Here is a 14,271-nt window from a genome sequence, read left to right on the forward strand (position 1 = left end):
CCTGTTACTAATGACTAATGCGTAACTGCACACAACAACTTATTTTATGTCAGAGATGTGGCTTTGTGGTCACTCCATACCCTCTGGGTACACAAATTCGAATCCAACCATCATTTTCTAATCTCATTTCCCCTCTTTCATAATCTGATGTCATTTTACTGACTTTATTCATAAAAAAATGAAATAAAATACTTTATAGTTCTCATATTTCATGTTTCTATTTCCGCTTTTTTTCTATTGCTGATTCTCTTCTATTCTCTCTTCTTTAGGACATTGAGGAGACGATGAACACAGCTCTGAATGAGCTGAAGGAACTAGAACGGCAGAATTCTGCCAAACACGCCCCTGACGTAGTGCTGGACACCCTGGAGCAGATGAAGAACGCTCCCACGCCGACCAGTTCCACCGAGTCCCTCAGCCAGCTGCACGGCCTCCTGCTGCGGCCCGCCGGCGGCGAGACGGCCATGCGGCGTAGCACCAGTTCTTCCGGCGACACCATGAGCACCTTCAAGCCCGCCATAGCTCCACGCATGGGGGTGCAACTCAAGCCCCCCGCCCTACGGCCCAAGCCCGTGAACGCGATACCCAAGACGGGTGCGGCGCCACATCCAACGCCTCCTTCGCAGGATCCACTGGACAAATCGTGCACCATGTGATCTCATTCTGAGCGAGACATTCAGGGACCGAGAGAGGACCGAGAGGAACAAGATCAAGAATTTTTGTGTGGTTCGTCAATTTCTTCTGTGGTGCCATTGTCGTCTCCACCATTTCTTTGGCTCTGAGGAACGGATGGAAATAAACATAGGTTAAATACAGAAACTTTATAACAGATCTAGAAATAGTTCTCCTGATACTCTCATACTGTGGTCAGCATTAACAAGTTCACTAGTGGGGCCCAAGACCCGTGTGTATTCAATGCTTATAATTATATTATAGGTTTTTTTAATGAACTGCAATACAGCAGATGCTACGCATGATTCAGGAGAGCAAACTAAGGGATATTTTCAGACACCTGAGATGCTTCGTCACATGTCATTCTTAGTCTAGAAAGGCACCCGCAACTAATGCAATTCAGTTCGCATGCATGTCCACACTCTTTGTTTTGTGATATGTGTGAATAGATTTAGATATTCTGACACAATACATAAGAAAGAGACAAATCACTACAACTTCTTGTGTTGTTTGGGTGACTAAATAAGCAGTTTACATCCACTAGGAACTTGCTAAATGTGAATAATACAGAAACTAAGCTGGGTCTTTGGTTTCTTTGTGTTTACAGCATTAAGGATTGTGGGAAATGTAGTCATTACATCTCAGAGAATTTGTCTAGCTGAATCGGCCTAGTCAACACTTTTTTTTTTTTAGTGAGGATGAATCGAGAAGTGACGCTGGAAATGCCACGAGGACACGTGTCATGTTTGATGCATCCTGATTGGCTGTTTGAGACGGTTGGCTTCTAAGTTGTATGTGCAAGGCTTTAGTTTGGATATTATATTTTTGATAATAATATTTGAATATATACCCAGGGAGTTTACGTACATCAGATCCATGTTGAACAAACAAATTTTAGTTGAATAGTTGTTTTGTTTCTTTTAAGAACTTCACTCATTTTCTTATTTAGAATATATATATATTGTGTCAATAAAAAGGGTTAGTTGATGTACATTTCTATAATGTTTAATCCCAGGTCAATTTTGAACAGTTGCTCACAAGAAACAATATTTCTTTATATATATTTTTAGTACTTATCTGCTTGGTTAGATGTAATCTGTTAATAGTAAAGTCTAGCTGCCAAAAAGGTAAAGTTATTTTACAAGTGCTGCTTATAAAATGTTACGGCTATGAGAAGCTTTTCTGGTCTGCTTAGCTGTCTAAACGCTTGGCTCGGTTCTCTCTTATAAAGCATGAATGATAATCCTTTTAGTTGGGACATGCAAGTACTTTCTAGAAACCTTTGAAGGCAATATTTCTCGTTTCACCAAACAAAGGAATGATGACAATAGCCATGGACTTGGAGACTGTTATTGCAGTACTTTCATGAGATAGTAAAAAGTTTCTTATTGTGTTTTTAGAGTCACACCGTGTAATAATGTCACATACCGCACCACATCCAAATGATGTCACACAAGGTACCCAAAGAAGAAGAATTATCGCGCCCCATTTTAAAGATTCTGTATTTGCACTCACTAAAGGCCAGCCTTTTAACTTCAACATAAGGAAAAGCCAAATGTATACAGTATAAAAGTTTAAATTTTATTTTATCCCGTTCTGGCATTAATAAATAAACATGAAAGTGCATTTAAATTATTAAAACAACAATTTCAACAACACAACAATAGCTTAGCGTGTGTGTGCTTGTACTGTATTCACTGATATAATTATACAAAAATGTAATCGTATTTAGGTAGAATATTTGATTAAATGTGTCAGATAGTGTCACGGAAGTGTGTACTGTATGCTGTCCATAACTACACAGAGGGAAATACTGTACACAACTCTTAAGGACAATACAAGCAATGTCAGTTTTTAACATTTAATTATAAGATTGCTGAACATACTAAAGCTTTTTGAGTACCATTTTTAATAAACCATATTATTGTTTCAACACACATTTGAGATAGTTTACCCTGTTGAAAAAACTAACATATGCTGGGTTAGGTATGTTTTGATGCTGGTTTGTGCTGGGTTAAGATGGTCACATGCAGGTTTAAGCTGGTCATGTGCTGGTTTAAGATGGTCCTTGGCTGGTTTGAGATGGTGAGGAACCAGCACATGACCAGCTTAAACCAGCACAAACCAGCATCAAAACACACCTAACCCTGCATATGCTGGTTTTTTAAACAGGGACATCTCTTCTAAGCTTTGAGAAAGTGTTTTCCCTGCTAAACGAAACACAGTAGGATCTCGTGGCCATGTGTCCATGTACTTCTTTGTACCATGTAGCCTACTTGTGAAAGTGCCTTTAAAAACGGTTTTAGAGGAACATCATAAATGTCCTCTGTGCTGTGGCATTCATCTTTCAGATAACATGTAAGGATTCTAGTTAATAAATGATTACTAACGTGCTTCTAGTTAAGTTGTATGAATGATGAAATAATAAAGATACTGCTTATTCATGGTGACATTGCACTTTTACGTAAGACTGTATATTTGGCATGTAACATCTTAAGTTGTAGAGTTCCTTTCTAATAAAGAACATCGTTTGGTCAGTTCACTGTGGTGTGGATTGTTTTGATTATGGTATCATTTACATTATAAATTGTGAGATGTGCACAATGCGTGTAAAACAAAAACAGCGGTTTAATGATTTCCAAGTTACACTGCTAATGAGCTGGGATACAAGGAGCAGCAGAGCATTCTGAAAAACAAGGACAGGTTCCCAACCCTTGTTATGACTTTCCTAAGTGTCCTTGTGTGACATTGCCTGCTAGGCAACCAGGTTCTCTGAACAATAACAGAACCTTCAGCTCACCCGTGATATTTTTTTACGTTTACAATCTTAAAATGTTTATTAATGTGCATAAGATGTGTGCAATGAATGAATGCAACAATATCACAGATTGTTTGGGTTATCAAAGGGTTAATTCTGGCTTTCCTGTAGCTCAGTGGTTGGAGCTTGGCACTAGTAACATCAAGGTTATGGGTTCAATCCCAGGGATTGCACATACTCAGAAACCAATGTACAGTACTATAATGCGATGTAAGTCGATTTTTCCATATGCATAAATGTAACTCCTGAAGCTTATATTTGTACATTATAATATTTATAAATTATTTTGTGAGTTTCTGTTGATGCAGTAGATGATATACAATAATTGCATTCAATCCTACTGAAAGACCAAAACAAACTACATTAAGAAATGTTGTTATGGTTTAAATAGTAAACAGCTAATGGTTCATACTAGTATGTTTAAATGGAAAGCATTAGAACTTCTATTGTGATGTCACAAACTTGCTTTGATTAGTGAGTGTTTCTTTTTTGTTTTATGCCGTAAAGAAAAAGAATCTGCAGATTTTGTTGTAACTACTTGTACATATGCCATTTGTATAAAATCAGTTGCCATGGTGACATTTGTAAAACAACATTAGGCCCGCCCACTAACCAATGATACGAGTTGTGGGCGCAGCGATACATTAGGCCCGCACAGAGCCGTTGAAAAACAGAGTTACGACACTCGATGGTCACGTGGTTCATGGAGCGCTCAATAGTTCCAAACAAATCCGTGCTGTCAACCTATTTGAATGGATTTTAGCGGGACAGACAATGGCAACTATATCTGCATACATTTTGCTAAATATATTAGCATATCGTGTACACTAATTACTACGTTGACTACATTTAAAGCAGCATTTTGTCTGGGGAGTAGCCTAATATGAAGATCTATGAATATAAGATATGTCCGCCAGCTCGTTAAAATGTATAAACATGCCGTTATTTCAACAGCTGTACAGCAAATGCTTATGGGAGAGATTGAAACGAATGGGCTTCAGTGCAGTGTTTGGGACTATTAGTCACTCCATGACACGAGTTACTTCCGCATTCCATTCTTTCAACGGACGCTATGCGAGTGTCGTAACTCTGTTCTTCAACGGCTCTGTGCCCGCACCAATTTCTGCAGGCTGTAGCCAGTGGTAGGTCGAATAAACTACTTAACAATTACATAAACAATTAGATTGGTCTAATTTAAATCTGAAAAATAAAATCTGATTTGTCCTAACTATTCATAGTTGGTCAGACTAGATCTAGGCTAGTGATAGTTCACCCAAGAATGAAAATTCGGTCATCGTTTAAGCACCTTTGTCATTTCGAACCTGTATGACTTTATTCTGCAGAACACATATTTGTAATAACATTGATAACCAAACAACATTAGCTCCGCTTTGACTTCCATTGTATGGACACAAAATCGCTGAGAAACTTCTCACAATATCTTCTTTTGTGTTCTACTGAAGACAGGGCCATGTGATTTTGAGTGACACGGTGAATAAATAATGGCAGAATTTTTATTTTTGGGTGAATTAATCCATTTAAGGTCTAAAGCCGCATGTATCAAACACCAGGGGGCACCAAATAACCACAACATTCGTTTCGCTTTCGTTTCCGTTTAAATGTCCCAAACCAACGTCAAGACGTAAGCAACTGTGAAACTCATCATTGCGTCTGAAAATGTCGTCCTTCGTGTCGAAACACATATTCACCTTTCTGTGTAAAAACGGGAGTTTACGGCAGAGTATTGCAGTAATTGATTAAACCGTAACAGTCTTTATAATCTCTGCCATTTGAATAGCCTATAAATTATATTTATATGACAGTGTTAAATAGTTACGTCACACGTGAAGCAGTTGCTTTCTGCTTCTCTACTGTCTTTGCTTGGTAATACGGATTGAATTTGTCTTGGTCAAAGCAGACGGACCATAATGCACCTAGGATTAGTCAATAAACTCATTTTATTCTATCACCACTTTGTCTTCCGCCTGCTGTTCATCTCTTCCATCCTTGTAGTTCAGTAGAAATGTTAATTTAAAACTTCCAGTAAGATCCAGTGAGAACTAGTGTGAGAACTAATGATCTAAACCTTGCTAAAAATGTTTGTTTGGTTTTCTTTAGCTGGTGTACATTTACAGTAATGGCTCTGATTTAAAATATATTGTTTAAATAAACAATGTGTGGTTATTTTTCAGTGCAGATAAACGCAATATTGACAAAACAAATGTAAGGAATTTAACCAGGATCTTGAATTTTGACATTATGTATTATAAGGTGTACGATAAAAATCTGGTTACTACAGTACCCATAGCTGATAAAAACAGTATATCACAGTTCAAAATATTATTTACGTCTTTTCAAAACATGAATTTGTCTGTTATGTCAACCTTAGGGCAAAATGCAAAAAGTCCCATGACTTGGCCTCGGCATACAATTTGGCTCTCCTTAAAAAACAAGATCTTCAAGGGCTTACAAGTGGAGAACTGTTTCAACTTTTGCTTCAGAATGATCACTCATTCCTTCCAGAGGTTAGTATCTATCAGTTTCGTTATTGTCGAGCATTAAGACTTGTGTAATGTGGCCATCTTGTGTGTTAATATTATACAGTACATTACATGTCTCTTCTTTCCCTGTATTGTGTCCAGGTTTGCTTCCATTATAACAAGGGGAATGGAGAGCATGGCAGCTGTAAATATAAGACATCTTGCACAAGCCTACATCTCTGCCAGCACTTTCTCCAGGAGGACTGCAAGTTTGGAGCATTTTGCATGTAATATTACATTTTCATTTATGGCAATAATTTTGCAATATATTGAGTTCATGCTGTTTATGGTAAGATAGTGCTCAAGAGGTCAAGGGGAAGATAAAGGGGTAAGATGTGTCAGTCATTATTTTAGACACATTAAATCTGAATAGTTAATTTTGTTGTTTAGGGCATTTAATGTACGAATATTGTACTGTTTTGTTTAGAAGCGAATCTTCGGACCGCTCCACGTCATCTGTGGAAGTTCCTTCTTACTGGGACAAAGGATCCCTCCCTAGTCTGACGTAAATGGTACAAAGTCCACTCACTATCATTCATAACATATTAAGCACAGAGAAACCAGTTGCATTTACACTGAACAAAATTATAAACGCAACACTTTTGTTTTTGCCCCCATTTTTCATGAGCTGAACTCAAAGATCTAAGACTTTTTCTATGTACACAAAAGGCCTATTTCTCTCAAATATTGTTCACAAATCTGTCTAAATGTGTGTTAGTGAGCACTTCTCCTTTGCCGAGATAATCCATCCAGCTCACAGGTGTGGCATATCAAGATGCTGATTAGACAGCATGATTATTGCACAGGTGTGCCTTAGGCTGGCCACAATAAAAGGCCACTCTAAAATGTGCAGTGTTACTGTATTGGGGGGTCCAAAATTTTGAGCTGAACTCAAAATTATGCACAGGTGTGCCTTAGGCTGGCCACAATAAAAGGCCAAAGCCTTTTCTAAAGGCTTCCACATCTAAAATGTGCAGCACAGCGAAAAAATATTAAGCTACCATTGCCTCGAATTTACAGTTAATTATCCAAAAGATAAAAGCAAAATATGCGTACTTTGTCTTGCCTGTAATTCATGAGCTACCGTGCAACAAGTTAGCTAAACTTTAGCTTACGCAGCTTTACTCAAATCTGACTCGCGAGATCCACTTTCCTGCCAAACAAGTTTAGCTCTGACTCTAATAAAACATACCTGAACAAGCATAACCAAGGGCTTAATTCACAGATTCATTGTGTTAAGTACAGCGAGAGACGTTCAAGTGCAGATTGGTCTGTATGTTTACATTCGCTCTCGCGGTATTTTACTAACATGTCGATCGATCTGCGCACAGCGATCGCATAAAGACCTTGATTAAGCTTGTTCAGGTGTTTTATTTCGGATCTAAACTCGGCAGAAAAGTGGATCTCGCGAGCCAGATTTGAGTAAAACTGAGCTAAATGCAATATCATGGGCATACAGGCTAACTTAATCTAAAAACGACAGCCCCTAATAGGCTACTCATTTAGCTGAGCTAGTTCACAACACATTTCATAGTGACACATTTCTTTCTATTTTTGTATTGTATAGCCTAATAAAAGCATACATGATATTCTAAACAGACAACTACAAAATAAATAAAATATTCTACACATGTTCACATATTCATTTTCACATATAAGTTATATGTTATAAAACAAACCATAGGCATGTCACCCAAATGAAATACAGGAGAAGCCTACATTATTCAAAATAAAAATGTAAAAACGAGCAGCACACAGAGAAATATTGCTGAAATGTCATTTGGATTTCATTTGTAGCCTAATTGCGACTAAAATGTATTTAAGGGTCTAAAGAATCACCATATACATCATCATAAATAGAGGTTAGGGGGTTCAATTCAACGTATATTTCTATTTTACAGCTTTATAGAAAATACATTTAAGCGCGTTCAATATGTAAATAAAGAAAAAAATCAATTGCATAAAACAGGAAAATTACTAAACGTGATATTGTTCTAAAACCTCATGAATATGACGGTGATATCAGCAGCATCATTCAAGTTCACTCGCGCGTCGGTACAATTTAAACCAAACAACGGAAGCAACGGTCAGTTGTACACTTCACTTCTTTACCAGCATCAGAAGAGTTCGTCTTTCACTGATTGACAACAACTTGTTTACAGGACGGATGCAAGTAAAACGTACAGAAACGCGTGACGAGGAGGCCTGTTGGATAATACATCCACTGAGTCGCACCAGGTAACCGGAATAATCTCATGTTATTACTAATATACAATCACATTTAACCAACATCTTTAACTGTGTTTTTGGGAAGAGTTTTTTTCATAAATAACAGGCCAGGGTACAAAAAATATGAATCAATACAAATTTTAAGAGGTAAAAGCATGAAAGGCATTCATTCCTTCATGGAAAAAGGGCCCTGGACTATTTGTTGCTGGGCGGTTGCTGGGCGGTTGCTAGGCGGTTGCTGGGCAGTGATGCACATTCTCATTGGGTGCAGCGGTGACAGCGGTGTTTTATTTAATGGTCCCATATATTGTGATATAAGTTCATGAGCAAAAATTCACTTGTGATATTACACAGGACAGAAATATTTGTAGTCTGTGCTTATGAAGGAAAATGTGAAAATAAAATCACCTCTTTAAAGGAATTAGACTAGTTAAAGTCCCCCTGAGGTGAAAATCCACCTTTGAATGTTGTTTATATGTCTATGTGGTGTTTTTAATACACTATAAGATAAACCATATGCAAATTCATTATTATATTTATTGAACAATAGGACATTGAATGATAACATGTAATGTAAAGATCTTTTGCGTAGGCCCCGTCCAAGGTAAGAATCCTGAGGGATAAGGATTCCTAAATTCCTGCCTGGAGATAAAGGCAGGGGCGGAGCCTACCCCCTGGACCGAGGACAGGGACCGACCTGGTGGTGGTGGGGAGGACGGAGGTTGCTCGTGTGCTTCAGTATCTGCGAACGAGAGAGAAGGTAAGAGCCATCCTTTTATACCAAGTGCTGAGGGATGATAGGCTAGCTCTGCGAGTTAATTTAATGACGTAATGAGTATTCCTGGTAGAACTTGCGCTGACGCTTACATTGAATTAGCTAACCAAGCAATATACAATAGATTTTGTGTTTCAAAGCCTTTTTTTGCAGATCTGTCTACCTGATATTCATGGTCATGGTAACGTTGGTCAACTTGTTAACAATCCCATTGGACATGGCTTTTTCTGAGGATATCCATGGAACCTTACACAGGTTTTGGATATCATTTACCGTCATCTCAGCAGACATAATCTTCTTTTTTGACATTTTGATAAATTCCCGAATGGGATTCATCAAAGAAGAGGATCAGGTAGGAAACTGTGCTGTAACAGAGCGTTCTGGGAGAAAAACAATTAATTATCTCTTTAGAGAAACTAAATTAAAACTAAACCTTTACAGTAGCCAAATTCCTGATGAACTTCCACAAGTCTTCTCATCCTTAATATTGCCAATCAAACATTTTTACATTTTTAGAAATAATCCACTTGTAATTAATGACTGCAAATATGATTTTTATTCTTATTTTCTTATATTTCCTATTTTCCAATACAATCTGAACATTCTTAAATCAAGATACCAAGAGCTTCCTGATACACTTTTGTTTACGGAGACCTCAGAGCAATGTAGAACTTCGCTGCACTAGTCTAAACTAAACTTTGATGTCTATATTGTTCAATTTAAAACCGTTTTTTTGTCCGCCTATTTTAATTTGTGGTTGTTTGTGGTGCATTTCTTGTTCCGTATAGGTGCCCGTTCTTGATCCTCAGCTGATAAGGAACAACTTTATAAAATCCTGGTTTGTTCTAGACCTGCTGGCTGCATTTCCAGCTGACAGCATCATTGTTGTTGTGGTGAGTTTGCTTTTCAGCCCTATATTAATATCAGTCGCATCAATGATTATATATTAAAGGGGTCATATAAGCAGTGCGTAGTAATTGGTCGAATACTTCAAGCGAGTGACGGAAATGTAACGCCTCTTACCATATTTGGACCTTATATTACCACCTTACTTGCGTGTACACTTGGGCGGTCTTAGTCAAATCATACCACGAACTGACGTAGATTTGTGGGGGTGTGGTTACACGAGGCGTTTTAGACAGGTCTGGGTGAGCATTCGCTTTTAGATAGAATGCATCTTTTGTTCCGACACTTTAATTTTTGCAATTTTACGTGTCTAATACATGCATGGACAACTTATAACACACCAAAGACACAGAAAAACACGTATTCACGCCATATGACAACTTTAACTATTTACCTCTTACGATAATAGCATGTTTGATTTGATTGAGGAAAACTATTACTTTGACACGAGCTCGCTGATGGCCTCAAAGTTGCTGCATGTTCTCAGCACGATACGTCTGCTCCGTGTGCCGAAACTCATCAGGTTTTTCTTGGAACTTGAAAGCGTAAGGAATAGCCAGTTTCTTGCATACAAAAGTGCGTTTTGACAAAGACATTTTTGTTGTTGTATGGTGACTGATTTTAATGGTTGCATGGTGTTTTCTTACATGCTTGTAGGTTTCACATATCCAACTCGCAGCAGTCAGAAGGATCCTTAGATCTGTGTGCGTAGTAGTTCTGCTCTTTCTAATTACGCACTAGAACGCCTGCATCCAGTTCTTCATCTCTGCGATGGGTGAATTTCCACCTGATGGCTGGGTCACGCAAGAACGCCTCATGGTACGTCTCAGCTCACTTTTTTACTGACTGTGTATTTAATATGGTGAGAAGTCATGTGAATTGAATGGCTGTTTTGTTATTTGTTTGTCATTTTACGCAGAATGCCTCAATTGGAGAGAAGTACTCCTCTTCTTTCTTTTGAGCATTCTGACAAATGACCTGGACGTCATATGGATCTTCTGACCCGCCGACACGTACGTCACACTTCAAACATTTATGCATTCGAAAAAACCTAAATTGAGTGACGCTTGCATGTAGGCGAACTCGGGGCTTTGACAAAATACTTAGCTAAAATTTACAGTAAAAGAAAGCAGCAATTTGTGCATCAGCAAGCAGCACTCAAAAATGCTGTAAAAAAGATGTAATAATAGAGATTCTCTGATTTGTAGGTATTGAAGAACAGTGGACCGCCATCATAAGTTTTGTGATTGGCCGGTCGATGTTAATTGCACTTGTTGCTTTGGGGATAGCAGCGAACATAAAAGAGGTGCTCTTTTGTAATATGTGCTGGTTTTTATGAAATTAACTGAAAGGTACGTCAGATAATATAATGCCATATTTGATATGTTACATCTGTAGCTGAACAACTTCGAGCATCTGCCCAAGACTTTGCGCGAGCGTGTCATTGCAGGCTACAAGTGGCAGCAGAAAAAGAACTCCCTCGGCCTCCTGCAAGATTCATTAAAAAAGGTTCGTTAAAGTTGAGAAACAAGTCAAGTTTGATTGTTTTAAAATGTGAGCTGATGTGTGAAGTTATATCACATTGAGTTGCTTCTTGTTTTCATTATAGAGATTCTAATCCTAAATGTTGTCACTGACCAATCAAAATGAAATGTTCAAGAGAGCCGTGTAATAAATGTGTAAATCTTCTAAAAATGTATTTTGTCTATGTGTAGGAGTAAACTAATATATTCATGACTTCAAAGCTAACAGACATTTCACGTTTCATACTGTAGGATGTTATGGAAGTCATGTTCCCAAACCTGATGAAGTCACACTGATTGAGGCCGTTCTGATGAAGCTGGACTGTGAAATCTTCCAGGCAGGCGACATCATCATCCAACAGAACAGTCTAGCTGACAGGATGTACTTCATCGAGGTTGGACGAGTACTCCAGGAGACCAGGTTCATCCAAAAGGAGCTCTCATGTGGAGCATACTTTGGAGGTGGTGTATGTTATGTCTTGTGTGGAGACACGTGGTGTAATGTCAAAACATACAGCCACATGTCTCCTTGTGTGCTGTAGCCCCGCCTCCTTGTTTCCCCATCATTGTCCCGATTAGTGTTCATCCCCTTCACCTGCCCCGTGTCATCTTCCTGTTAGTGTTGATTCTCCCCACCTGGCCCTTGTCATCAACCCTGTTAGTCTCCCCTATATCTTGTCTCAGTTTCCCTCTGTCCCTTGCCGGTTTGCACTGTTTATATTGTTGTACCTTCGTCTTGCAATTGTCATCCAGTGAATTTATCCTGTCGTCCTAGTCTTCTTAACCTTGTCTTGCCAACTGTTTTGGAATATTATTTATTATTGGACTTCCTTTGTTGCCCCTCCCCTGAGGGAAGTGTTTGTGTTTGGTTTCGTTTTGAGTGTTTTTCCCCATCGTGGGTTTTTATTTTCAGTTTTGTATCAATAAAGCCTTTTTGTGTTAACCCCATCTGCCTCCGCTTGGGTTCTGTGCACAGATTGTGACAAAGCCACCTCGAGTGTTTGAAAGACAACTTTATATATAATAATAATTTACACACATATATATATATATATCATTTACTACTGCCTTTATTGAGATGATTTGTTTATTTAGCATGTTTTCCTAATTCTGTGCCTAGTTTGAATGTTAAATTTATCAACATGTATTTACTGTGATTATATGAAGGCATTACATTTTAATGCAATACATCTAAAACAAGGATCTGTTTCAAAAGACAACTTTATATATAATAATAATTGACATATATAATATCATTTACTACTGCCTTTATTGAGATGATTTGTTTATTTTGCATGTTTTCCTAATTCTGTGCCTAGTTTGAATGTTAAATTTATCAACATGTATTTACTGTGATTATATGAAGGCATTACATTTTAATGCAATACATCTAAAACAAGGATCTGTTTCGAGTAATGCTTATGTATGAGGGTATCCTCAAGATTAAATAAATAGTTACATTTACTTTATTACCAGGAAAGCCCTATTTGTTTCCTCTAGGCTAAACGTGTATTTTTATTGCTTTCATTTACTTTAGGAACACTTTATGTGACTGTCATACTGCAGTCTTCATATAGAAGGGAGAATCGTTTTTATTTGTATGTACAGTATATGAATACGTCATGAATAGAAAATCTTGCGATTTTGTTGGGAGGATGATTTCATCGTTTATCTTCACATGACTTGATTTATTCTGATAATTATATAAAACATTTGGGACTACATACACTGTAAAAAATTGCTGTTAAAAAACTGGCAATTTCCAACAGTAAAATACTGTCATTTCAATAGACAGTTTAATCCTGTAGATTAACAGACCAAGGCCAATAGATTAATCCCTTTAATCTGTACATTTGCAGCATTTAATTTTACACCCGTTGGCGCCTGAAAAAAAACAGTCTTGCGCTGTGAAAAGCAGCATGTGGGGTGGGGATTTTTAACACATCCCACTTTTTTTAAAAAAAAAGCGCGGTAATCAAGATCACGTCACAGCTCGTCTCTTCCTAGATAGCAACAAATTCTAGGCCAAATCTGATTTAAATTTGGCCCTTCTGTTTTAATTCTGGCATTGTTTTTTCCACAGTCTTGTGTGAAACAGAATTAGGCTCGTTTTTGGCGTGAGTCTGGTCGGACAGAAGAAGCAAAAAACCAAGCATTAATTTGGCTACATGCTGGCTTGGTTAAGATTTGCGTCGGTTTTGGTTAGCCACAAAGTTAAAAGCAACAAAAACTGCCAATAATAATATCTTATATGATACTATTATTACTATCACGAAAACCCTTAGCAGATACATCAAAACCAATTTATATCAAATGAGGAATACAACAACCAATTTTAAGAAGGCAAATGTAATGAAAAAATAAAGGCAAATGAAAAAATGTATATCATTAAAAACGATTGTAGATTTTTTTAAATATTTGATTGGGTGTTTTTTGTCACTGAATGGTATAGTTTGAGCATTGAGAGCCGACTGCTTCGCCAGCTTTTTAATCAATGATCCGGTATTCGCAGCGCTTCATGAAATCGAGCAAGCCTGATGTCTTTGCAGATACGATGATGTAGTTTGCCATGCATCTTGGAAGTTGTAATCGATTTGCGAATACAGCGTTAAATGCGCCCTATGAAAAGGACTTAATTTCGCAGAACGCTTCCTCTCACTAGAAGAACCGGAAGTCCGTAATTCAAATTCTACCACGGAACGGACGCGTCCTTTGTTTTGATCAATGAGCTGCAATACAGTTCGGGGCTGTTCTAGCCCCACTGGCACCGTTAATGCATGCTCCGTGCCCCCGGTTCCGTATGGTGAA

At 37.9% G+C, this 14,271-nt stretch overlaps 1 protein-coding gene and 2 long non-coding RNA genes across 3 annotated transcripts in view; all 3 read left to right on the forward strand.

The window, feature by feature from the left end:
• Positions 1–3,233, forward strand: part of srgap1a (SLIT-ROBO Rho GTPase activating protein 1a) — a 76,981-nt gene extending 73,748 nt beyond the window's left edge. Inside the window, exon 22 of the mRNA XM_057347589.1 lies at positions 270–3,233. Within this exon, the coding sequence (XP_057203572.1) occupies positions 270–656 (387 nt within the window). The 3' untranslated portion in view covers positions 657–3,233. The remainder of the gene's footprint in view (positions 1–269) is intronic.
• A 1,321-nt stretch (positions 3,234–4,554) lies between these two features.
• LOC130563041 (uncharacterized) lies at positions 4,555–6,241 on the forward strand. Its single transcript, XR_008964030.1, has 3 exons — positions 4,555–4,632; positions 5,880–6,015; positions 6,133–6,241. It is a non-coding gene; the product is annotated as an uncharacterized LOC130563041 (long non-coding RNA).
• Positions 6,242–6,409: 168 nt separating this feature from the next.
• LOC130563042 (uncharacterized) lies at positions 6,410–12,404 on the forward strand. The gene is made up of 10 exons (XR_008964031.1): positions 6,410–6,542; positions 8,193–8,268; positions 8,852–9,019; positions 9,188–9,386; positions 9,823–9,927; positions 10,598–10,759; positions 10,860–10,953; positions 11,149–11,246; positions 11,339–11,449; positions 11,716–12,404. It is a non-coding gene; the product is annotated as an uncharacterized LOC130563042 (long non-coding RNA).
• The last annotated feature ends 1,867 nt before the right edge of the window (positions 12,405–14,271 follow it).

The sequence above is a fragment of the Triplophysa rosa genome, linkage group LG12 (genome assembly GCF_024868665.1).
Source record: "Triplophysa rosa linkage group LG12, Trosa_1v2, whole genome shotgun sequence".
NCBI classification, from domain to species: Eukaryota; Metazoa; Chordata; class Actinopteri; order Cypriniformes; family Nemacheilidae; genus Triplophysa; species Triplophysa rosa.